The sequence below is a fragment of the Lagopus leucura genome, unplaced genomic scaffold, assembly GCF_019238085.1.
Source record: "Lagopus leucura isolate 7727_CA_CO unplaced genomic scaffold, USGS_WTPT01 Super-Scaffold_100009, whole genome shotgun sequence".
NCBI classification, from domain to species: domain Eukaryota; kingdom Metazoa; phylum Chordata; class Aves; order Galliformes; family Phasianidae; genus Lagopus; species Lagopus leucura.
The window spans coordinates 26,856,434-26,881,716 of NW_024962266.1; the positions used below are offsets into that span (position 1 = coordinate 26,856,434).

At 43.0% G+C, this 25,283-nt stretch overlaps 1 protein-coding gene and 1 long non-coding RNA gene across 5 annotated transcripts; one reads left to right on the plus strand and one right to left on the minus strand.

Moving 5' to 3' along the window:
- The first annotated feature begins 377 nt into the window (after positions 1-377).
- ATG4C (autophagy related 4C cysteine peptidase) lies at positions 378-23,808 on the plus strand. Of its 4 annotated transcripts, none has more exons than XM_042873679.1 (11): positions 378-460; positions 3,303-3,433; positions 3,920-4,003; positions 4,651-4,884; positions 8,675-9,002; positions 10,943-11,031; positions 12,422-12,558; positions 15,262-15,340; positions 16,002-16,078; positions 20,062-20,181; positions 22,594-23,808. In XM_042873679.1, exons 2-11 carry the CDS (start codon positions 3,358-3,360, stop codon positions 22,762-22,764), a joined length of 1,395 nt encoding a protein of 464 aa, XP_042729613.1. In that variant the 5' UTR covers positions 378-460; positions 3,303-3,357; the 3' UTR covers positions 22,765-23,808. The 4 variants fall into 4 exon arrangements, with proteins under 4 accessions (XP_042729613.1, XP_042729612.1, XP_042729614.1 ...); XM_042873678.1 differs by lacking the exon at positions 378-460 and adding an exon at positions 476-562; XM_042873680.1 differs by lacking the exon at positions 378-460 and adding an exon at positions 476-562 and having other exon boundaries at positions 10,961-11,031.
- On the minus strand, positions 838-5,270 carry LOC122181280. The gene is made up of 3 exons (XR_006179392.1): positions 5,207-5,270; positions 2,199-2,438; positions 838-907 (listed from the first exon to the last, which is right to left on the minus strand). It is a non-coding gene; the product is annotated as an uncharacterized LOC122181280 (long non-coding RNA).
- Positions 23,809-25,283: the final 1,475 nt, after the last annotated feature.

Sequence of the window (25,283 nt, forward strand, 5' to 3'; positions counted from 1 at the left end):
AACATCAACTTTAAAAAGCGATTTGAAGTGTTAACAGCGTTAGCGTGCACTTAACTTTCAGCTGGGGTTTTAAATCCCATCAGCCCCCACAGAACGTGAGGTTTTTGGAGCCCCGTCGCTGTGGCGCAGCTACAGCTGGTGCGCGCGAGGGCAGCGATGCGCCGCGCCCTGCGCCCACCTTCCCGCGGGCTCGCCCGCAGCCCAGCCCTCCTCCCGCCGGACCACAGCTCCCGGCATGCCCCGCGCGGGAGCGCCGCCGGCCTAGCCGCCCGCCGCCGCAGCGCCCTCTGGGAGCTGTAGTCCCTCGCGCGCCCCTCGCGGCTAAGCACCGGCGGGCCGCTCCTCGGCCGGCCGCGCCACGGGGCTCACCGCGCGGTAAGCGGCGGGCCCCATCTTGCCCGTCAGCCGGAGCGGAGACTCAGCAGAGAGCCGCTGTACAGGCCGCCGCCCCGCCCCCAAGGTACGGCGACCGCGAAGGGCCGCGGCGCTGCGGCGGCGCGAGCGGGGAAGCGTCGATCACCCCGCGAGGCGCCGGCGGGGGAAGAAAGGCGAGCGCGGGCAGGTGAGGGGGGCGAAGCGAAGCGGAACGGCGGCGGCGGCCGCGCGTATTCTCGGGCGGAGCCGGGGGCAGCGGCGAGCGCGGCGCGGGCCGGGGCCGCGCGGTGCCAAGGCTCGGGCCGGCTGGGAACGGCCCCGCCGTGAGTGCGGCGCGGGGAGGTCCGAGCGGGTGTCATGAAGTGGCGCGCGGTGTGACGGAGCGCGGCTACGCGCCGTTCTGCTTCGCGCGTCCTTTAGGAAATATCAGCCGGCCGCGCGCCTGCAGCTGGAAGGTCCCGTGCGGCCTCCCGGCCTTCCCGCGGGCGTTTACGCGTGGGTCGCGCTCGCTGTCGTTGCAAAAATTCCGTTTCTGTACTGAGAAAAAAAAAAAAAGTGAGGGCGGTCGTCATTCTTTAATTAATAAACGGTGTAGTCGCATTGAGAGGCTACTCAGCCTTCAGCGCAGCTGCTGGGCTGCTCGTACGTACGGGGAAAACCCCAACGAACAGCCACTGAGCTGCCTGCAGCCCAGCACGGAATCACAGCGTGGCCAGGGTTGGAAGGGACCTCAAAGATTCTGAATCTCCAGCCCCCCACCACATGCAGGGCGACCAACCTCCCCATCTAATTACTAGACCAGGCTGCCCAGGGCCCCATCCAACCTGGCCTCAAACACCTCTAGGGATGGACAGGGCATCCACAGCCTCTGGGCAGCTGTTCCAGCACCTCACCACTCTCTCTGTAAAGAATTTCCCCCTGCACGCAGCAGGGAGCAGCAGCCCATGAGGACGGAATTCACCCCGAGAGCCATTGCTGTCATCCAGCGTCCTACATAACTTTTGTGTGAGACAGCTCCAGTATAAACCAGCAGCTGTAGGTTTGTAATGGGTTGCACTGTGCCCAGTGGGCTCAGATCTGTATTCACAGCCATCTTCTCTCATTAATCTCTGGGGAACCGAAGCTCTTGTGATAATGGGAGGGCTGTATTTTTCAACAGAACAGATTTGGCTGTTTCATGTTAGCATTTTTCTTTGGAATCCTTTTCACATGTATAGCATCACACCATAAGGGCTGGAAGAAGGATGCGCACAGATGACAGCGCATTGTCTTTAAAGGAAAATGAGCTTTTTCTCATTTCATCATTTTTCCTTCAGCCCTTTTAGGAACAGTAGAGCTTGTTCCGTTCCTAATTTTAGCCAGGGGAAGCTTTTACAGTTACTAGCTTTTGTGGCAACCACTGGTCTCTACATAAATGGCCATCTCTGATCCATCACATGAGCACTGACCAGAGGAAGCACACCTCACCTCCTGCATGCATTACTCTCACCAGTTTGGCCAGCAAGTCAGTGCTGCTCATCTGTGCAGCCTTTTCTTCCCTAAACAAAAAAAAATGGGAGTGGGAGAGGTGACAAATCAAGTCCCATCCTTTAACTGTCTTTCTCTTCTTTCCCCTACAAAAAACCCAGCTTAATTCACAGCTAATCAAACTTGGCTTTTGCCAACTGTTACTTCTCAAGAGCAGAAAGCCATCAGTGTTCCCACATGTTTGTGTGCCTCTTGTTGGGTCAAAAAATTCTTGATGAATTTTTATAAAATAATAGGATAACAAATAACATGTTAGAGAAGGCCTGGGCAATAAATTGTTGTGTTCCATGCCCTACCTGCAGTGCTCTGAGCAGTGCTTTCACTTCTTCGGGCTCTGAAGACACTGACTCCCCAACATCTTTACTCTCTCTTCACCGAGATACCAGCAGTAGGAATCATGCCATCAGCAGTTAAATTTCATTTACTGAAAACATGCTCACAGTGGAAAGAAGTAATAATGCTTGTGTCTTCATCTGCTTTTGATCCCAGTTCGATGGAGAACAACACAGGGAAAGGTAGATGCAGCTCAAGATTCTCTGTTTAAAATAAGGAGGGTATGTATAACATCAATAAATTACACTCAGCAATTTAGAGCTAGTAAATACACGCATCCTTTCACACAATTTAAGCACTTTTCTACAAGAATGATCTGCACAGCAGTGCCTTTCACCCCCATTTTACCTCTCTCACTTTTGTAATACAGTTGAACTGCTGCAAAAAAAAAACAACTCCACAATTCAATCAGAAGAGAGCCTGTTTGCACCGCAGGTGGTATTTAGAAGGGATGTAAACTACACATGGATTTGATGGCAGTATTCTGCTCATCTTCTGGCAAGTAAATTCTGTTCAGAATTATGTCATTGCACACATTGTTGGTAACTATTTTCTGCCATGTGCACGCACAGCAAAACATGTTCTGTGTCTGTCAGTTCCTCCCACATACAAACACTGTGGCTTAGGAAAGTCTTGATCAGAAATCTAAAGCTAATGCAGTTTCTCATGCCAAGGCATGCTTGCTGATGCTCTGAATCTCTGACAGCAGAAAGAGATACTTCCTGTATTCTTCTCAATGGAAAAGAATAGTATCTGTTCTGTTCAGTGAAATACAGCTCTTCATTGCACTGCAAACTGGAACGAGCATACACACACACTAGCACAGTTTACATGCCCTGGATCAGTTTGTTGTGCAATAGAGAGTTGTTGGAGAACATTATATTTTATTTAGCTTTGTATGGTAATTTTACTAGTGTATGTTTGGAATTAAGTGTTATTATTATTTATTCATGGAACACGTAATTGCCTCTCAGCAACCTTATTACTGTTTCTGGTCATGTGCAGGCAGTGATACTACACCCTGCGTTCTCTGTGCCGTGGATACATTTATATTTTTGTTTTTACAGTAGCAGAATTTAATGTCTTGCAAGACAGCGATGGCTTTTCCTCTAGAATTTGAATATGGAGGCCACAGGGACAGATGAAGTGGAAAAGATCAAATCAAAGTTTATGTCAGCATGGAACAACATGAAATACAGTAAGTGAAATGGTGTTTGGCCAGATCCCATCCCCACTGGATGGAAGGAGTTTTCCCCAAGCAACCTAATGTTGTGATGAAGCATGGTTAGTTAATACTACAGGAAAATTGATAGTCTTGCACTTCCATTGATCATATGTAGAACCTATTGTATGTTATTGCAGGGGATGGAAACCCCACCAAATCAAACCACACAATAATGAACTCCCAGTCAAAACAAAGCAACTTGAACTCAGCTTTAGCACCTCTGTATCTCAACAGTTTCTGCACAGTAGCACAATTGCATTAGCATTCAAGTGTTCATGTATGGATAACCATTAAGTTTAAGACAGAACACTCACCTCTGTTTTGTAATATTACCCATTTTAGTGCATTTACTCTGTACTCCTCTTTTGGGGCTTACCTTCGGCTTAATCAAATGCCACTGGCAATGTCTTATGGAAGTAATTCACTCACAGATTTGCATTTGTTCTGCATTTATTTCAGGTTGGGTATTGAAAACAAAAACTTACTTCAGTAGAAACTCTCCAGTCTTTCTGCTGGGAAAATGTTACCACTTCAAATCTGATGGTACGTAGACATCACATAACACATTTCAGTCTTACTTGGCAAGATCTCTGTATATATTTTTAATCCTCTCTGAGGATTCTTCTTTCATGATCACTGAATTCAAAATGTGAATGCGAAAAGCTTAGAAGCTTTATATTCAAAATATGTTGACCACCACGACTGATGCAACCTATCCTAACCTGCTTCATCTGCATTTTGCTGTGAAGCCTTGTTCTTTCTGTAAATAGCAGCCCTCCAGATTATTCTTTATTTACCTATCAAACTGGCATTTTCTAAAAAAATGCATAGTGACAATTCTCATATGAGGAGTGACACCAAAACCTTCATTATCATTTTCCAGAATGCAGTTTTCAAAGTTTTTTTTTCCTGAATGTCTCTATTAGACTACTTACATTTAAGTGAATTAAGCAGTTGTTTCCTTGCAGAAGCAATTTCATTGACACTTGTTGGCTCTTATTTTTTTTTTTTTCAGCCAGCACACTTCTCATGTATTTGCTGTGCAATTTTCCCTCCTTGTATTTGAAGCAACTGTTGCTTTTTCCAACTTTGCCCTATCTTTCCAATTACATTGCTGTATATTGTATTTTCATCGCAGTAACAGAAGCCCCGTTCCCACCTTACAACTTAAACTGTGCTTTGCTTTACAGAATCTGGTGAACTCTCTACAGAGGGATCCAACTTTGATAAAATCAACACAGAGATTTCAGGAAACGTTGAGGAGTTTCGTAAAGATTTCATTTCTAGGATATGGCTGACCTACCGAGAGGAATTTCCTCAGATAAAGGGGTCTGCACTCACAACAGACTGTGGCTGGGGCTGCACGCTCAGAACTGGTCAGATGTTGCTGGCTCAAGGCCTTATGCTTCATTTCCTTGGTAGAGGTAAGTTACAAGCAAGGAGCTCTGTATTTGGTGTGATTAAGCACAGGCATTTTGGTGGGAGCACAAAAGTCTCCATACAGCCAGAATTTGAAGTTCCAGCTAGTTTTGGTTCTGGACTTCTTTTCCTTGATACTAGAATTTGTTATGTTGTGGCAGAGCATTGCTTTAGCTGACCTGCTCTTCCATTTCTGAAAAGGAGAGTAGCAGGGTGTAGCAATTGGAGAAAGCAATACAATGGGAAAGGTGTTACAACAAAGGTGTGATGATGGGAGGACTGGCACGATAGAGAGGTGCTATAAGGAAAGGGAGGAAGATTACTCACTTGTATCAGAAGATGCTAGGCTTGCAGGAAGAAGCTTCACTGAGGAGAGATCTCTAGAGATTCTTCCCTAGTGACAGTCAGCCCTTAAATGAGGTCTAAATGAGGAGCCAGGTTCCACCCCCTCCAGTCACTCAGCTGAATTGCCCTCACCTGTGCTCCCAGGACTGACTTTCCCCAGGTGCTCAATCAGTGGTTCAGGCTGTGACGCAACAGTTCCCATACACAGAGTTTGTCAAAGAAAGATGCTGGAAACTGGAAGTGAAATACAAGCAAAAATTGTGATCCCATACCTGTGTATTGCTATTAGCCCTGTAAATGTCCAATTCTCTTGAATCTTCCTCGTTTCTCGAACTGAAAATGTGGAAATGAGTTCCACAGCCCATAGCTGTGGGCTATAGCAAAAGTGATGTTCTTTTATCAGTTTTTAAGTTGTACATTATTCAATTTCTTCTAGTATTAATATATTGAGTTAATAGAAGGATTTTAATCTAACTTCCATAGATCATTCTTTGTGTTGAAATTTTCACTAGCTCATTTCCTCCCTTTCCCCATGTACTTCTCTTTTTTTTCTCCCCTCCTCGTCTATCTCAGAATACTCTTTCAATCACAGCTGTTTGAAAGAACTAGCTTTAGGAGACTTGGAACACATTTTGCTTTCAAAGGCTGAGCCTGCATTCCAGCCCCATTCTTCTAAGCTGAGCCTTGTCCTGCCCAGGGCTATTTCTGGATCTCACAGTTACCCACCTTGTCTTTTCATAGAATCATAGAATCATAGAATCACTAAGGTTGGAAAAGGCCTAAAAGCTCATCCAGTCCAACCGTTCACCTATTCCCAATAGCTCCTACTAAACCACGTCCCTCAACGCAACATCCAGCCTTTCCTTGAACACCCCCAGGGTCGGTGATTCCACCACCTCCCTGGGCAGTCCATTCCAGTGCCTGACCACCCTTTCTGAAAAGTAATACTTCCTCATGTCCAGCCTGAATCTCCCCTGCCGTAGCTTGAAACCATTCCCCCTGGTCCTATCACTAATGACACGAGAGAAGAGGCCGACCCCCAGCTCACTACAACCTCCCTTCAGGAAGTTATAGAGAGCAATGAGGTCTCCCCTGAGCCTCCTCTTCTCCAGGCTGAACATTCCCAGCTCCTTCAGCCTCTCCTCATATGGCCTGTGTTCCAGACCCCTCACCAGCTTTGTTGCCCTTCTTTGAACACGTTCCAGGGCCTCAATATCTTTCTTGCAGTGAGGGGCCCAAAACTGGACACAGTACTCGAGGTGCGGCCTCACTAGTGCTGAATACAGGGGAACAATCACCTCTCTGCTCCTGCTTGCAACACTGTTTCTGATGCAAGCCAGGATGCCATTGGCCTTCTTGGCCACCTGGGCACACTGTCAATCCACTTTCATCCAATTTCATTTCATTCAATTACACTTTCATCCTCTTTTCCTCAATCCCTTCCATAATCTACCAGACTGCCCCTTTCAAAGAACTGTTCCTGTCCTCTCTCACCACTGTTTGTTGCCAAAATGATCCAAGACAAGGGCCTGAAGCCGTCGAGGTGCATTAGTTAGGATACAACTTATTGTTGACTAGGCTATTTGGTAGTCCTCAGGAATATTTTAGTAGCAGATAGTTCTGAAAGCCTGTGTTGATCATGCTTTGTACTTACTATGCAAATATGATGTAAGGTGTGAGCACAGTCCCAAGCCAGCTGCATCACAAAGTTGTCTTTCTTGGCAGTGTCATCACTGAAATGTCAGCTTGCCTTACTGAGTGTCCTTTTGCTGAAGATATTTTAAGTCATAAAACATACATTAACATTATTCCTTTCAACTAGTTGAAAATATTTGAAAATCTTGTACTGAGAAATACAAATCCCTTAAATATAACTTTTTTTCTATACATACATTTAAAAAAATGCAAACCAAAACGTGAGTGGGGCTACCTGGGAGTATGGGTTGTGACGGCTCATTCCGAAATAGCTCAAAATAAAAAAGCCCCAGCTTTATGCTTTTCATGTCAATGATTACAAAGAGTTCCTTGCACTGTCCCCAGAGAGTCTCTGTTTAGAAAGTGATGTGGTGATTGCAGAGTGCCATATGGGGCAGTCCAAATATGTACAAAAGTGGAAGTGGTCTGCAACAGACCATGTATGGTCTTGCAGTATTTGTGACCATATGGAGCCCTAAGTTGGATTTTGGAATTAAAATGCAATTGTCTCTGTGCTTCCTTTTTGTTTCTTAGGCTTTTACATGGATACGTCAGCAAGAATTAAATGGAGGGCTGCAGTTCTTGCTCTCTGAATTTGAAAGGATTCCTCTTGCTGCTGTAATGGCAGCCTTGCTGAAATGTGTCTTGTTGGGCAAAAGCGCCTCGCAGAATGAATCACAGAATGGCCAGGGTTGGAAGGGACCTCAAAGATCATGAATCTCAACCCCCCCCACAGGCATGGCCACCAACCTCCACATTTCACAGCAGCCCAGGCTGCCCAGGGCCCCATCCAACCTGGCCTTGAACACCTCCAGGGATGGACGGGGCATCCCAGCCTGTCTGGCAGCCTCATCCATAGCGTTTGTTCCCTCCTGGCACACAGCAGCCTGCCCACCGCCTTCTGGGGCGCTGACTGAGGATTTCAGAATGGTTTTTGATCTAACAGTAAGGTTACTGTTGTAGAGATTTCCTCACATCCTCTGTGTTGCAAATAGTTGTTCAGACTTGTGGGAGAGACTTTCAGTCATCTGACAAAGGAAGCATTACTGCTCTCTAGATGTGCTGAACCACCATGATGTTATTAATAGGAACGAGACAGGAAAGATGCATTGTTAGAGAAACCTCTTACTAGAAATGCACACTGCAGATGCTGTGCTGAACATTTAAATGTGTTTGCCTTGTAGTCCAGGTAAACCTGGGAACTGACACATTCATTAACTAAAGAAATGCGGTGTATTTTTCTGCCAGTCTGCTTTGATGCTGCACCAAGAAGTAGCATTTGTTTTTACATGAGAATTTCCCCAGTCTTGCCTGTTTTTTTAATATCTGACAAACCATTATAATAAAAATCAGGGTTTGAAACTTCTTCTTTGACATGAATGAAACTGTTCAGATGGTACTTGGTAGCTAATTTCTGTATTTAAAATATGTGAGGCTGTTCTGTGCCTTGTAATCAGGTCAGTCTTTTATATGTTAGCTAAGTGGGATCACACAGTCTGACCTGTGATCTCAGCATAAATTGCTTGCCAAGACTTCTGATAGCTGTATTTCCTTCCTCCCATCTTCTAGCAGAAGATAAAAGCAAATCTTGTTGCATTTCAGTTCTTTGTTTACATTTTAGCACTGCTGGCATCTTGTTGTATGAAGTACACATTGTTGGCCTGGAGAACCTGTGGGGAGAAAGGAGGGTGCTCTGCTGATTATACCAAGAAGTGAACAGTAAGCCTAACGTGCATCTTCAAATTCCCCCTGCAGCCTGGGTCTGGCCAGATGCCTTGGACATTGAAAATTCAGATTCTGAATCCTGGACAGCCCACACAGTTAAGAAGCTGACAGCATCGTTGGAAGCATCGCTTACAGCAGAAAGAGAGCCCAAGATCCTGTCAAACCACCAGGAGAGAATAAGGAGAAACTGTGGCGATGGTGAAATGAGAAATGAAGTTTATCACAGAAAGATAATTTCTTGGTTTGGCGACTCTCCGTTGGCAGCTTTTGGCTTACATCAGCTAATAGAATATGGAAAGAAGTCTGGGAAAATTGCTGGAGATTGGTACGGGCCTGCAGTTGTTGCACACATTTTAAGGTAAAAGTCTGGTTATTCTTTGTTGTTACAGTGCTGTGCACGTTATGGGAGAAGCATTTCTGAGCACCATGAGATTACTTCGGCTTAATTGAACATCTCACTGATCATTATTGGCTTCACAAAATGTCCGTATCAGCAGCAATTGGAGAGCTTTTTTCAGAGGCAGGAGTGCAAATAGCAGCAGGTGCAGGAAGTAAACTCAGCACCGCTGTTTGGTCTCAATTCACAACAAGCCTACGTTCCTGTTTTCCTGTCCATTGGGCAGTAGGAGTCCCAAGGTCTCTCCCAAACCCAGGCTTTTAAGTAGAGCTTCATTTTAAGTAGAGCTTCATTGAGTGAAATGTTCTAAAAACTAACCACTCTTTCAACCTTGGAACATGCATAACATTATAGATTTTTTTTTATACTGTAACCTGGGGGCTGTAATGTACTGATAGTGTAATGAAATGTCAGAGCTAAAATTGATGTTTTCAGCATTTCTTTGCACATATCAAATTCTTGTGAAACTGTAAATGTATGGGACTATTAATATTATAATTATATCACAGTAAAAGTAAAGGGTCTGTGACATTCAGTGTGGCTTAAAAAAAAAGTGGAAAGTCAAATTTCTCCCTGCTGTGGTGCCTTTCTGTACCATTTCTTTGAATATTACAGGTTTTTTTTTATAATCTACGTTTATGTTATTAGATACCAGTTCACCTATAAACTACATCACTAATAAGTCATTGAAGCAGAAGAAGTCAAAGTCTGTGTGTTTCTCCATATGTCGATGAACAGTTTTGCTATTCAGTATAGAAGCAGACTCACCTCAGGTGAAACCTGCCCAGAAATGCTCTGGTGTGTGTGTGTGCGTTCATGCAAATACATGCAGTGATGTGACAGGTTAGCATTACTTACGTGTTTTCTTATGTGTTTTGAATTTTTTTCTTGGTATTAGAAACTGTCAGAATTCCTTCTGCTTGCTTTAAATTGCAGTTACCTATTTCCCTAGTATGTGGGGAAAAAACATCTGTTCCAGCATCCATCTAACAAACTCAGCAGTGCTCTGAAGCAGCGCCCAGGATTCCTTTCCCAGATCTCACTTCTCTTCTGGCAGTGCTTACAATGCACAGCACTCCCATCACTTGAGAACGACTGTATTAAACAGTTCTTCAGGATAAACTGTGGAATAAAGGGACAGTGAGCATTTAATGCAAGCATGTATTGGAAGCCAGAGGCCAATCTTGTATTTTGAAGAGTTTAGTTCCTTTACAAATGTTGTCCTTGAATAATAATCATGCTTCAGACTACTGACATATATTTGCTTCTTAGTTTCTAGCTGCATTACTCTTATCCCTCTGAGGGCAGCCTAATGCTGCAATGATCTTTTAGAAAGTTTTGGCAAAACCCTGTAGCTTTTTACAAGCTGGCTTTTATTTCAGGAGGGAAGGGGTGCCGATGTGTGGCTACTTGTATGAACTGAGGTCAGCTAAGGAGATCTATCAAGTTGCAAATAATGTCTTTGTCAGCAAGTTTAGCCTTTATTATGCCAGTGCACATGACAGAAAAATGTTCTAAATGGAAAGGTGTTGGTTATTTGAATGTGAATTTCACTGTAAGGTAATGTTGGGGTGTTCTTGTTGTGGGCTGTGCGTGTGTGATTTTCATTTTTTCCTCTAAGTAGAGAGGCAGTGCTGTCTCTGCTTGGAAAAAGCATTGCCTGGTACACTAGATCTGGGTTGCACTTGTATTGTTTGTGTGTTTTTGTTTGCTTTTTTTTGTTTTGCTTTTCTGATTTCTGTTTTTAAAAATCTCCCTGCATCTGTATTGACCAGAAATAGAAGGCATCTGGAATTAAAAAAGAAAAAGCACCAACAGTTGTAAAAAACCCTGACGTGTTCCTAAAAATCAAACAGTATGTGTTTATTGAATGTTATTTTTATTATAACCTGAGATGATAGTTTTGTGTTTGTACTTAGAAAAGCTGTTGAAGAAGCAAGAGACCCTGAGCTGCAGGGAGTAACAGTCTATGTTGCTCAGGATTGTACAGGTAAATGCTGTGACTGTAGATTCTTGCTAACATAGTAGATGCTCTTTATGCCTTTCATAAGCTCTCGACAATAAAGCCCTAAAGGAAGAAAAAAACTCAACAATGGAGCCATATAAATGAGATTATGTAGACAAAGGAGTTGTTGATACGGGCAGATGTTTGCTCTTTTGAGACTCAGACATCACAACTTGAAAGCCTCAAACACTGCTTGTGTGGTTTCTTACTAAGACAGTGAAATTCAGAATCCAGGAAGTCTGTCTGCCTGCAATTGCTTTGTATTTGGGGAGCCTGAGCACTTCTCTTATTAATCCTTTTTGTATTCTGCTTCAGTGTTGTTTGAATAGTAGGCCACTAACAGCTTCTGAATCTACTTTCAAGATGAAATTATCTCATTTCAATTAGAGTAGCTTTGCTGTTTACATTTTCTTTTCTTTTGCATCAAGGGTTTCTTTTTTAGCCATTCTCCTAGTGGGAAAACAAATGCTGAACCAGGACCTCAGAATAGGAAGAAGACCTTTTTGCTTTGAGTTCAGAGATGCGAGGAGGATAGAGAGCCAGTCAGGGGTGCAGGTAGCCTTCCTCGTGCTGCAGCACAGCTCTTGGAGTCAGCAACAACAAGCAGAGCAGCTCAGGGCTCTGGATGGCCAGGAGCAGAAAATGATGACAAAAACAACCCAAAACACGGTGAAATGTTACACTAATGCATGTAGTCTTTCAAATGTAGGTTTTAGTGGCTGTGTTTAGCGGCCAGAAATGCTCCGTATGTCACGGCTGATGCTGGTAGGACGGAGAACAACAACCTTCCCTGATGGGAAATCAATCACACCAGTTTTAAACAGAAACTGGTTCATCGTATGCCCTTACCTGACCTAAAATGACAGTGGAAACTTCTGTTTGTTTCTCATTTCTTTGCCCTGTGATGATTTTCCTGTCCCTCTTAATTTGGAGGGAATAAGCAGTAACTACATGAAGTACTTCCACTCATTGCTTTGTATTAACTTCTGGCAGTGAACATAAATATTTATTAAAACCAATTATTGATTATTATTATTACCAACACGTTTATGATTCTGCTAGTGTAGTGTTTCAAGTTTTAAATTACCTTTCTCCTTTAAATTACCTTTCTCCTAAGCTCTTCCTCCTGCATTTTCCTGGCAGCGTGTCTTACTTCAGCAGCAGTTGATTGCTACAAAATATTGCTGAAAACAGGGAAGGATAACATTGTCAGGAAGGATAACAATGTCAGGAGTTGCTCAGGAACTGTGTTTCAGGAGGACAGTGATACTTTCAAAGGGCTGCAGTTACACTTTGTCAGCCCCAGTGATGTCATTCTGTAGGTGCGCCTGAAAAGCTGTGTCTTACATACCAATGTTTTTGTGTCTCCTTTCAGTCTACAGTTCAGATGTTATTGACAGACAGTGTTCTTTTATGGATTCTGGAGAAACAGACACAAAAGCTGTAATTATATTAGTTCCAGTGAGACTCGGTGGAGAAAGAACAAACATGGACTACTTAGAGTTTGTAAAGGTATGAAATGAGAGTTCAATCATTTTTCAAATCGGAGCACTAGGAGACTTCACGATGGCAATCTTCTACCTATTAAATGTGTGGTGGTGATTTTACAGTTGAAGGTTGTAAAGTTTGACTTTACAGATTTTAAATTTCCCTATTACAAGATGAGACGTAATTGCAGAGCACTTGATGTCCCTTGGTAAAGCAGTGAAAACTGTTCTACTCCTGAAGCAGCTATCTGAAAAGACATTAACGCAGTGGCTCAAATTATAAATGATAATTTAGTTACATATGCTGCCAAAGTTGTGCTATAATAAGTATCAGCCAGCATTTTAAAATACAAACATAGCAAATACCTTATTCTGTTTCTTGTTTCCTTAAATGCCAAATGCCTTAAGGTTGTTTCCTGTCCTTCCCTTTTTCATTTTCTCCACCTTGAGAGAGGGGATAGAATTTTTTGACAACATTAGACATTACTTCAACTACTGCTTCACTGTCTGGCCAGTGGGATGAATCCTTCTGAGCGCAGTGATGCAAAAGTAGCAATTGGTTACCACAAATTGAAATGAACTGGAAGAAAAGTGAAACTTAAGGAGAAAGCAGAGAGGAGAAGAAAGTCTCTGGCAACCTGTTTTGTTTTTAGTGGAGGCTCCACTTACAGTGTTAACACTTGAAGATGGATGGTAATACAATGGGCAGTCCCCACTGAGCACAAGAATATTCATCTTAGTGAGGAGATCCTTCTCTTTGCCCTTCTGCTTTATCTTTCTCCATGATGCAGTAGGAAATGCTGTCTTCTAAGTATTAGAACAAGAATTAAAGTTGCACACCCTCGAGTCATTTACAAAACGTGAGAGTTGGCCTTTTCTGCTGCATCATCCATGTGTTCTGACTCACATTTCTACAGCATTTCAGGAAATTGTGGCACAGAGGCAAAAAGATGAAGCCTTTCATTTCAGTGATGATCTACCAAATAGCTTTTCTTTCCCGATTCCTTTTCTTTCCAAGTGGTTTGGGAAAAGTTTTAGTTCATTTGTGCTTAATTCTGCCACAGTTAAGCTGTACACGTGATGTACAACAACCTCACTTTACTTCCAGCATCAAGTGCAAAAGTGCCTTTGGATCAGTCACGTCCAGGAAAATGCATGGGCCTTTCCTTTGTAAGCTAACAAACAGTTGCTTTTGCAACTTCCATAAGGTTTTCTCAGCTAAAGGAAAGTGACTCCAACTCTTTTATGTTGGCTTTTATGATTGATGGGTGTCTGTAGCCAGTCCTACCCTGCAGAGGCTTTCTCAGTTTAGCTATCGAAAGCGCTTTTTTGCCAGAATGAAATATGTTTGCTTGGCACTGACTTTCCAAGCACAGGCACATTTAGGTTTGCTTAGCAGCACCAGCCTCACTGAGGAGAGTTCTGTGCTGCCTCACCAGGAGCGGCGCTGCCTCTCACAGTTGCTGATAATGGGGACTGTGATAAGAGGGCTTTCAATTGAGTCTATCAGTCACCCCAGTCTCTCTCTTGGCTGCTCGCTGAACAGTGACTGAATTTCTTGGGATTTGGATTAAAGTTAAAAATGCAGATTTTAGAATGTAGTACCAGAGGTAATTTTTACAAAGGGTTTTATATTTATGGATGAAAATTGATAAATATTTCATAATTCAGTTTCACAAGAAAATGTCCATAGATTAAACAGTTATTCATTACTCTAAATAGCTTTGCTCTCCTCCTGTTTCACTGGCAGAGGATGTGTCGTTGTCAGCTGATGCAGCCTTTCCCTCTCCTCTGCCTACACCTACTGTAATGTTAAGTATCAAGGAACATTTTCTCAAAAAGCCTTCTCATTTATATTTTAAGTAAGCATTTTCTCTCAGGCTGGATAAACTACATTGAAGCTGACTTTGTTAGTGTCTCAAGTTAGGCATACAACAATTTTTGTCATGTTCCATTACTTTATCATTGTCTGAGTAAGGAAAAATTTATCTCAACAAGAAGCCTTGGCCTTAATAGAACAGGAAATATCAATCACTTTGTTGAGAGAAATTCTCCCAGCTTGGACAATGATAATGTAATGGTTATAATTTTAATGGGTGATATCCTAGAGGAGAGGATATGGGTATGATTGCCAGCTAATGGAGATTTCCTTTTAGCTCGGATGGTTCTCTTCTGGATTGCTGTCCCACTTCAGGCCAGCGTCCAAGCGGTGAACCCAAGGTTTGTGCAGTGCCACCAGAAAGCCACCATGATTTACTGATTTTTAAAGGCTGCTCAATTTTCAGAGTATTTAATGGTCTTGGGCTTCGATTGTGTTAGAACAGTTGAGCTCCATTTCCAAAGCACGCAGTGTTGGCAAAATGCAGCTCCTGCTGGAGCTGATGGGGAGCAAATGGAGAGCTGTGTTCAGCCAAGACTGGATGCACACAGTCCCCCAGTGAGCCCCACAGAGAAACAGAACCTTGTGAGAGGACCTCCACGCCGACTTATTTTGCTTTGTAGGTACTTATCTTAATAACCCAGGTTGGATTGGGAACTCTCAGGAGATGTGCAGGATGACATAGCCAGGAAAGTAATTCCTAATGTCAAGTACCTGGGGAGTTTGGGGGTGAAGAAGAGAAAAAATAGTGATTTGCCTAAAAGCAGTACAGGAAGATAAAAGATTTTGATTCCATTTGCTCCTTTTTCTGTTTAGCACTGTCCTAATTATTTAATGTTCTGCTTGTAGGGTATTTTAAGCCTTGAGTATTGTGTTGGTATTATTGGTGGCAAACCCAAGCAGTCGTATTACTTTGCTGGATTTCAAGGTTAGTACTTTAATATGTTATGACTCTTCAGTATTTTTCTTTAAGAGTTAGGAAGTTAATGTAGGGCCAGTGGGAAATAGCATGATTAAAATAGCAAAACGAGTACCTTATTAATTCATCATATCTACCAAAGTCCATTCATTTGTCATTCGCCTCATATAGTAATTGGATCCTGTAAAATGTACATTTAATTTCCCTTGTTGCATAAACAAGGCATAATTTATCTGTTTCACCAAACTTCAGGAGCTTTGCCATTCCTATCTGGCAGTTCTTATTTACGTATTTACTTTTGGCTCGTTTAAGTGCTGGTAGTTGATGCTCAGATGACAAGCAATATATTCTTCCTGTCAGGATGAAGCAGCGCAATACATTTTTCATATGCAAACTCCAGAATATAATTGTATGTTTGTAAAAGTAATTTTATCACCAAAAATTAGATGACAGTCTCATCACTTTATAAAAATTCTGCTTATACAAGCATGTTTGATTATGCAAAAGTTAATCTGTCCTGCAAAAACCTATGCTTCAGTCAATGAATATCAGCCTGGCAAGCAGTTACTCGCTGGTGTTTTTTTCTGCTGTTCTGCATAGAAATTGGATTGTAAGCAGTGTAATAATAAGGTGTTTTTTGAATTACTTGTCTTCTGTTTTGTCCTTGCAGATGACAGTTTGATTTACATGGATCCTCATTACTGCCAATCTTTTGTAGATGTCAGCATAAAGGATTTCCCTCTTGAGGTACTATGGATATAGACCTGGCACTGTTTTCTTCCCATATGAATCAAACACTAATTATTTAGAGATGTTCTAGCTAGCTGCATCTTTATGGTTTTACAGTTACGAGTTATTTATCAAAGTTCTGCCCTCCTTTATAGGCCTGTAATCAACAGAAATGACCAGAGGTTAAAAACGCCATATGAGGTTTTAATTTTTACATCGTTAACTTACATCTTTTTATTTTTAAGGATTGGAAAGACTCAAAACTAGATGACTGCTTTACTTACGTATTTTTTCTGTTGGAGAAAAGGACCAGCATTTGGAGATCTCAAACCCGATTAACTTGGATATACACTGGGTTCATTCATTTTTGGTTGTGTTTTCATAATTTTATTGTGTTGGAAATTCAAGCTGCAAGGTGCCCATAGTCAGTTTGGAAACAGAGTTTCTTCTTTAATGAGTTTTATTATTTTTAATCAAGCTGTCTGAAGGTGTTGGTACTGGGGTTGCTCTTTCTTTCCCTCCCAGCCCTTTTTAGGCTGTGACTTTCTTGGTGCCAGTAGGTGCAATGTGTCTGTGCCTGGGTGTTGCAAACCATGTTCTTTATTTTACAGTACTGTTTTCCCTTTTCTTTAACTTCTTTCCAAATAACTCGCATTGAAAATAGATAGAGCTTCAAGGAGGTTATTAAAGGACTCCATTTACAAGCACCATGGGAAAACATTATCAGCTGCAGAAGTTCAATAGCCACAGTACTCACAGTGAAAGCACTCAGTGCCATCTGTACAAACTCTCCTTGATCTTGGTCTGTCCGACTTCCTCGTGAGCTCCCAGACTCCTCAAAGCAGCTCCTATCAAGGTGGAAATGCACACTGGGTGCATGCATTGCTTAGGACAGCATCCAGGCTTCTGGAACAGAGCTGGTTATTAGTGCTAATTCCTCACACCACTGTGTTCTGGACTGAAGCACTCCTAAAGTGGAAATGCAGCTTCAGAAAAAGCAAGCTGCATTTAAATAAGGAGGAAGGGTGCATATGTATGCCTGTCACCCCCTGAAATACTCTCACTTCACATTGGATTCTTGAAGGTTTGCAGTAAAGTCCTGCAAAAATGGAAGTTTGTCTTAAGTAGCTCTTGAACTCACAGCTCAAAAACAGAATAGGTGTTCTTAAATTGGCTTGGTACACTGAGAATGCAAGTCAGATGGTGTATAATGAAGTTATATGGCTTCTGGTTTATATAGCAGCTAGGAGTTAACTTCAGCTGAGAGAGGACAATCGAATGAGTGTCAGCGTTCTAATTACTATCATGAAAAGAAATACCTGCTAACATACCAGTTCCAAGGAGGTAATATTTGGAAATTGATCACAATACCTTAATCACAACACCATTAAAAAGTATTAAGTATTTAGGGAAAGAGATTACATATATCAAAGGGCTAATGTTAAATCCTAGGGCTGACTTAAAGCAAACATATTTTTCAGTATGAGTGCTTAGCAAGATGCTGTAAGTGGCATGGCTTGCCAGGTGGAATTCTAGGGACCTCTGGAAGGTTAGAGGGTCCTGAATTCAGGAAGGGAACATGGTTGCTATTTTAGTTTCAGCCAAATGTATCGGAAAATATCTCTAAGAGTAATATAAGTTTCTGCCTGGGATATCTTTGGATTTTCCCTGTCGAGGTATTTGAAGGGAGAGATGCCGAGTCCTGGCTCTCCACCTATTTTGCTGCTGCTTTGTGGCAGCAGCCAGCGATTATAGCCAAGATCTTTGCCCCTTAATGCTAATAACTGCTGTAAAATACAGCGCCTTCTCTGAACATTTTACACTTTAATTGGGTAAGGCAGACAAAAGGTGGGGAGAGCGCAGGGATGTGGAGCTGAAGTGACTTCCTTAAGGTCGCACCGCAGCTCAGCGGCCAGCCTACAAAGCATACACATCTTTTTGTCTTCTGTTCCCGTGACTAATTCTGCACATTATGCTGCAGGCTGGCATGAATATGAATTTCCAAATAATAAGAAGGTTTTCAAATGTATTTTGAAGGCACGCAGGCTGCCAGCTTGGCTTGATCGCGCTGTAATGCTTTTCTGCAGACGGAAAATATATTGCAATTTAATGCTTAGTGCATTTAATAGCATTATATCTTTGTCCAGAAATGTCAAAAGTAAACAGAAATTGCTTTCTTAGTGTGGATAGTTGCTTGTTAGATTTATCTGTAGGGAGTATTTTCAAAATTGACAAATTGTCCAGAATAAGTTGGAAATCAATCCACTCTGTATTGGCTTCCAGAATCCATTTGTTTGGAGGAGTGGAAAAAAAATGCCTACCCACTTCTCTTTGTTGTGTGGTGATTTGTGTAGCATTAAGAATACTGCCCTGAACGGTGCAGCACAACTGCAGGCAGAATGTTGGTGGTGAAATGTGAGATCTAAGGCAGAATAAATACGTGAAGCATTTATGGATTTGGTGACTCAGGAAGGAAGATTCGGAAGATTCAGCCTTCAATTTCTGCTTTTGAAACCTGAATTGGGGAGAAAAAAAAAAAAGAGTCCAGGATGAATATTAATTCTAATCTTTGCTTAGATTGTTTTGTTGTTGTTTTTTTGTTTTTTTTTTTTTTTAGCAGAGGTTGAATAGAAACAGCTCTCAGGTTTGTAAAAGCAACTAAACAGCAGCACCCACCCCTGTGTAACACGCTGTCAGATGCTCTCACACCAGGTAACCGGTGCTGCTGTCTGCTGTAGATTGACTTTGCCTAGCAAAAAAAAAAAAAAAATTAAAACTACGAGATGGGTTTCTAGCCTAGGGACTGCTTGACGTTGTCTATCAGGGGTTGCTGTTGCTGCAGTCGAATTGCATTGCAGCAGCTGTGATTCTGTGCAGAGGAGCCGTGCTGGTGCTGCTAACGGAGCCCCGGCGTTGCGGTGTCAGCCCCGCGCTGCCCAGCGCCGTGCCACAGCGGCTCGTATTGAACCGTGCAAGGACACCGAGCACAATATGCCCTGGGGGATGCTGATCCCCTTCAGAAGTTGTGACCAAACCTGCGTTTAGGTCGGGCGGTCGCTGTGTTGCAGCGCCGTGCGGACGCGGTGCTGTTAGCTGCAGTGCCGAGCTGTGCCCGCCCTGTCGGCACGGGAGCCGGGGCTGCTGCTCCGCTGCCGGCGTGAATCCACAGCCTAACTTGTGCTTTACCAAGAGCACAGCTCCTGTGATCGGTGAGCACACAGCACCGTCAGGGTAAATGGCAGATGGGTGTCTGTTCTCTCAGATACTGCCAAAGAAAGAAGAGTGGCGAGGGTGCTTTGGGCTTGTTTGTTTTATCTTCTCTGCCACGGCTGCTGATAGCATCAGCTCCCAGGGCTGTCACATCATCATCTGTCATGGAAAGAGATTTTGCATTAAGAAAAAATATGTATTTATAAAGCAGAGCGTGCTTTTCTTTGGTTGTTTGGGGTTTTTTTTTCCTACTTGTGGATTACTGTAATACAGGTTTTTGTGTGTGTGTGTGGTTTTGGTTTTTCTTAACCCATTTCATTTACCAAAGGAAAATAGAAGAGGTTGGATTATGCCATTATGTGGCTTTTATAGAGGCTGGGGGAGGGAAGGGGCAATGGGCGGTGGTAGTAAAGCAGTAATTGTGAGATAGTGCACAAGCTGTTACTGATTCAATTTGCAGAAAAACATTCACCTCCTCTGCCTTGGGAACGTTCATAAAGCACTGCTCAAGCTGCGATAGATGTCAAACTGCCACGGTGCCACCAGCAACTTTGGCGAATGCAGCATCACTGCAAGGGGCTTTGCACACGTAAAGCGTGTGGAGAGGGGCAGAATTACTGGCATGTTGGGGGGGAAGAAATAACTTTAAGGATTTGCTGGGTTTTAACACACACGATACAGGGGATTGTATGTTAAGGCTGTTCATTAAGGCAGAAAAAGTGAACGTTTGGGTCTGTGCTATCCTGAACCTTAACAATCTATCTGATGGTTTTTAATCTTGCACGTTGCAGTCATTCCACTGTCCTTCTCCCAAAAAGATGTCATTCAAAAAAATGGATCCGAGCTGTACGATAGGATTTTACTGTAGAACTGTGCAGGACTTTGAGAAGGCTTCTGAGGAAATAACAAAGGTGGGTGTCGGAGCTGCAGCCCTCAGCCCAACTGCGCGTGTGCTGCGTGCGGGTGAGGCAGAGAACCAGCTCGGCCGTACCAAGCAGGAATCATTCTTTTCTCGGTATTTACTGCTGCTTTCACAATCAGAGAGATCTAGATTGGTTTTCATTCCATCTGTTTTCACCGGTACGTGAAGCTGGGGGTGATGGGCGTCGGTGCTGCCGGGCGGCGCCGCGAGGTGGCGCTATTGAAGTGAGAATATTGCCGAGCTGCCCCGCGCCCCGCGGCGCCTTCCGAAAGGCACCGAAATCCCTCGGGAGGAATTTTTTTTAAATGGAAGTGTTTGATCGGGTCAAAATTGTCTGTTATTTCTTGTTAGCCTAAGTGCTGTTTGTGATTGCATTGAAATGTAAAGCGGCGCCTTTGTAATTCGGTGACAATGTTTTGAAGTCAGGTATCACCCAGTAAATGTGTCTGCTTGGGTCCTTCCACTTGGACAGCACAGGTGGAGGTTTACTTAGGTCCAAAGGTAATCGACCTTTTTTTGTCTTGATTATTCCAGCGTATGAATGCTTGACTAATCTGTTGTATTAACGGCGGTAGCAAATAACAGTGTTCTGTGATGTAAAAAAAGGATTCCAGAGCAGCAGGACTGTTCATGATATTAATGTTCTAACCATAGCAGTTACCACATCCATACAAAGAATGAATGTTCGTGCAGCATTCTGATTGCCTTGTTAGGTGGCATTAGCATTACAGTTAAAACAGCATTTTAAACTTCATATTCGGTAGATTTTGATTGATGTTGAAGTTGTTTCTTTTGATTCTTACTCAGTGAGGTAAAAAATTTCATTACAAAATCACTTGCATTGGAAGTTCTGCTTTTCTTTCTCCTGTTTTGAGTTCGGGATGAAGCACTTTTGTTTCCCTGCACATAAGCTGTGAAAACAGTCACGGCTCACAGCTCAGAGACTTAAATCTGTGCAAGCTGTTTTCCTCATACTTTGGATATCCCTCTAATGTTAATGACATTATTTTGTATCAGTGCATTTCAGACACAGCAGTTTGGTAATACAGGAAAGTGTAGATACAGATGCCATCTGAAAAACATTCGGTGGTCTTTCAGTCCTTCACATGCTTTGTTTTTTCCTGCTCTTCTGCATTTCCTCTTGCAATTTGAGCACTGTAACTCCCAAACTGTTGGCACAGCGCACTCAGTTTGCTGTGTGCAGCCGAGGTTAACAAACTCAGATTCTTGCTGCATTTGTGGCTAATAAGAGATGGGAGAAAAGGGCTTGCTTATATTGCCTGAGGATAAACCTTATGTGCCAAGTACTTGGGGACAGAGAAATAAAGGCACTGAAATCAGGGGCCCAAATTGAGAAAGTGGTGAAAATCCATTCAAGTTGCCCTTTGTTTCTGTACTTGCCAGTTACTTAGCTGCTGTAGTTTAGTTTGGAATTAAATAGCTGGTAGATTGAGGGACAAGAAAATGCATCCAGACTTGAACAGTGAAATAGTAAAAATATTGGTGGTTATCAAAGCACTGTAGAAATCCCATCACAGTGGCATTTGAAGAACTTACAAGTAAAATAGACCTATCCACTGCCATTCCCCTGTTAGAGAATTATTGCAGCAATTACAGCCCTGGTCCCACACGTGCTTACTTTGTACCATGTAAGGCATGCCTGCAAAACAGAGCAGGAGCCATTTTTCTTGAGTTTGGCCACTGTCTTTGCCAAAGGCAGATTCAGCTGCAATAAGAATGTCCTACTGCTGGGTTCCTTGTTTTTCCATATTATAAACCAACCCCAGCTACAGATCTCCAGAACGGCTGGTGTGAAGTGCTCTTAGAAATGAGAACTTTGCAAAATGTACTCTTTGGTGCCTTTTCAAAGTCACGAAATACATACTTTGGCACAGTTTTCTGTTATAAAATAAATAAAACCCGAATATCTGACTTTACCTGTGGGCTCCTATCTGGCTGTGTGGTCTCATAAGACTTACAAATGCTTTGTTTCCTGACCGACTTTTTTCCTTTCTTCTGCAAATACTCATCTGTTACTCTTCCTTTGCTTTTGCTTGTTACTCAGCGTATGCCTTCGCCACATCTCCTTGCCCTTTCCCCAGCTTTCACTTTAGAATAGCCAGTGGCCATTATAATAAAATAGAATGAAGTGGAGAGTTTTGAACGACAGTAAAGAGAAAGGAATCAGAGTGGCTTTTTCACTATCACAAGAAATGGAAGGAAATGTTTGTTTAAAAGGAGGAGGGGATGTTTAGCCTGTGCAATGCGTTGTTCTAGTATGATAATTAAGATAATAAGAGATGCGTTGTCCATTTCACAGCCATAATTAGATTAATGTAACTGCTCACCGTATTTCTTCATTTCCGGTGTGACATCTTATATCTGGTGTTTTGCATTGTAGATGCTGAAATCTTCATCCAAGGAAAAATACCCCTTGTTTACTTTTGTGAAGGGTCATTCCAGAGACTATGACTTTGCTTCCAGTCCACTCCATGAAGAAAATGACCTTTTCTCTGAGGATGAAAAGAAAAGATTGAAGAGATTTAGTACTGAGGAGTTTGTCTTGCTGTAAGGACATTTCCCACCAGGTGATGGGCAGCTCTCCAGGAGAACACTTGCCTTCAGAAAAAAAAATAAAATAAAATGTGTCCTCCTCCTCCAAAAAGGCAAGCCGTGCTGAAATTGGTCTATTTTCATAAAGAGGATAATGTTTTATATGTCAATAGTCTTCAAAATGTCATTTCCAAATGTACTAATTGCTGTGGTTCACCACTAGCTGGATGATGTGAAGGTTGCCTGGCGCTGGTGCACAGGGGTGGCACTGCTTAGAGCCAGCTCTGCTGACGTGTGCCTGGCTCCTGGTGTCACCTCCTAAAGAGCTGCTCCCAACCCTGACCTGCAGCCCTCGCGTTCTTCAGTCTGGGACAGGTCCTGAGCAGAGCTCAGCGCTTTGGTTTTCTATCACAGGCACCCAGCCCTGGGTTTTGGGACCGTGGTGCTGCATGTGCTGAGGGCAGAGCTCTGACCTGGGTCACGTTAAGCCCAAGTAGCAGTTAGTGCAGCACTTGTGAGTTACCTTTCGTACACCGCGCTGCTCAGATGGGAGTCTGATACAGCAGTCGTAATTGTCAGTTGCAATACTGGTATAATTATATAGGCTCAATTGTGAGTTAAGATACTATTTAGCAGTATGATTTTATAATGGCTTCTCATTAAGCTTGCTTTGGAACCTTAATATGAGGAGTGAAGATAAAGTATTACCTTGCCCCACAATTTTTAAAGGTTATACTATTAAATTAACTGCAACCAATCAAAGCAGCTGAGGACAATTACTAGAGGAGTGGTGTTTGTTTCCTGATCCAGCTATCGCAGTGCTGAGGCTCCTTTCCTGCTGGTGCAGCTTCTAGATCGAAGCAAACAGGGCAGCGGGTGTTTAAATTTCCAGGTGTGATTATTCTTTTATATGTTGTTACTGTACAAATGACGACTTGATAGCGTGTGTTCTCAAACTGCAAACAAGTGTACATAAACAGGTCCATGTTTTAACAACGTAAATGCAGTATTTAAAACGTGTATCAACGCTGCTCAGAAAATAAAAAAGGTGTGAGACACGAAATGCGTGCGCCTTCCTCGTTTGTATTAGAGCCTCTAAGAGTGAATATAATCCTGCATCTAAAAAAATACTGTAAGGTGTGAATACTGTGTTTATTTGCAATAAAGACAAATTTTATTGTTGCGTTGTAAACCAAATGTTAACCCATGCTAAGTGCCATTCAGGCACAGAAGGCACAAATGTTGTCTCTCCAAATAAGCAGCACATGTATTCATTAAAGCACCTTTTTGCCTTTTATGAGAAAGAAATGACGAATAGTTGGGCTTCAGGCAGAGCCAGCTCGGGTGTGTGCACGTGTCAGGGCTGGAGCGTGCGTTTTCAGGTGCTAATTGAGTTAATATTCCAAGAAGCCAAAATGAGATTATTGGTGGTTTCATCGTTTTCAGAAACAGAAAACAAAGGCACACATCGTTTGTCTAAATTAGTAACCTCTGCACGGTTAAATCACAGCGATAATTGGCATAATATTTTTACATGCTGCATGTATGTGAGGATGTTTGGCTTGGATCTTACTTAATATTTTTCATTAATAGCCCAGAAGAGGGAGTAAACGACGTATTTATGGAATTTAGATGTCAAAATGAGGAGAATTGGGTATGTCACTGGGAACTGGAAAATAGGAGACTCCTGATTAGTGAGGCTCAGATTCATGGAGCTTCAGCAAAGAATGCACAACTGTCCCCTGGATCCTTTGGGTGACAGCAGGCAGGAATCAGGTGTGCAGTTGCATCGTGCTTTCACAGTGCAAGAAGTGTTGGAGGGCCGATGCTGGGCTGCTGCCAACCAAACTGGCCCAAAGGCCGACACACGCAGCAAAGAGCAATCCTGCATGCAGTGGATTAGCTGAATCAATAATGCCTTTTCCATTTACAACTTCTGTTGTTGTAGTCATAATAATAAAATGTAATAAGCTTTAGAGACTGTAAAGATCAGGAGCCTGCAATAGTAATGAAGTTGGGAGCGGTACTCAGCTGCATGAAACTAAGAAAAGGCAGAGCCGTGCAGTGGATTTGCTCCTGAGTGTGGCATTGCTGGTTTCTACATTGCAGGTACGTGCAGAGCATGGCTCAAGTTCCTGCAGGCCTACACCAGGAGCCAGCTGGAGCTAAGGGACAAATCTGCCTCCCGAGCTGCCCTGGCTGCGTGCAGCTGCCCACTGGGCTGGCTCTGACCTCGCACCAAGCAGAAAGGAGCGGCTGCTCCAGGCCTTTGGGTCGGAGGTTTTGTGCTGGGAATGGCCACACGGAAATAAGAGCTACAGTGCACTTGTTAGGAGGAAAAATGTCAGTCTGCCATCCCGACGGCAAACTTAAAGGGGAGAAAAAGTTCCGTTTGTCTCAGCCTTCTTGCAACGTGTTCATAAAGAAACGTAGTGTTGGAAACACGCAGAGTTTATTCAAATAGTCCTTTCAGGCTGAGGGCTGCCATTGTTCACTATGGTTCCTCGATCTGTTACCAAGCCCTTCTCCTCACCACAA

Excerpts from the sequence above, each read along its gene's own strand:
- ATG4C (XM_042873679.1), top strand. The coding sequence starts at position 3,358 with ATGGAGGCCACAGGGACAGATGAAGTGGAAAAGATCAAATCAAAGTTT. Across the intron at positions 4,004-4,650 it reads TTACCACTTCAAATCTGATG|AATCTGGTGAACTCTCTACA; the intron begins GTACGTAGACAT and ends TTTGCTTTACAG. Across the intron at positions 11,032-12,421 it reads TGTTGCTCAGGATTGTACAG|TCTACAGTTCAGATGTTATT; the intron begins GTAAATGCTGTG and ends GTCTCCTTTCAG.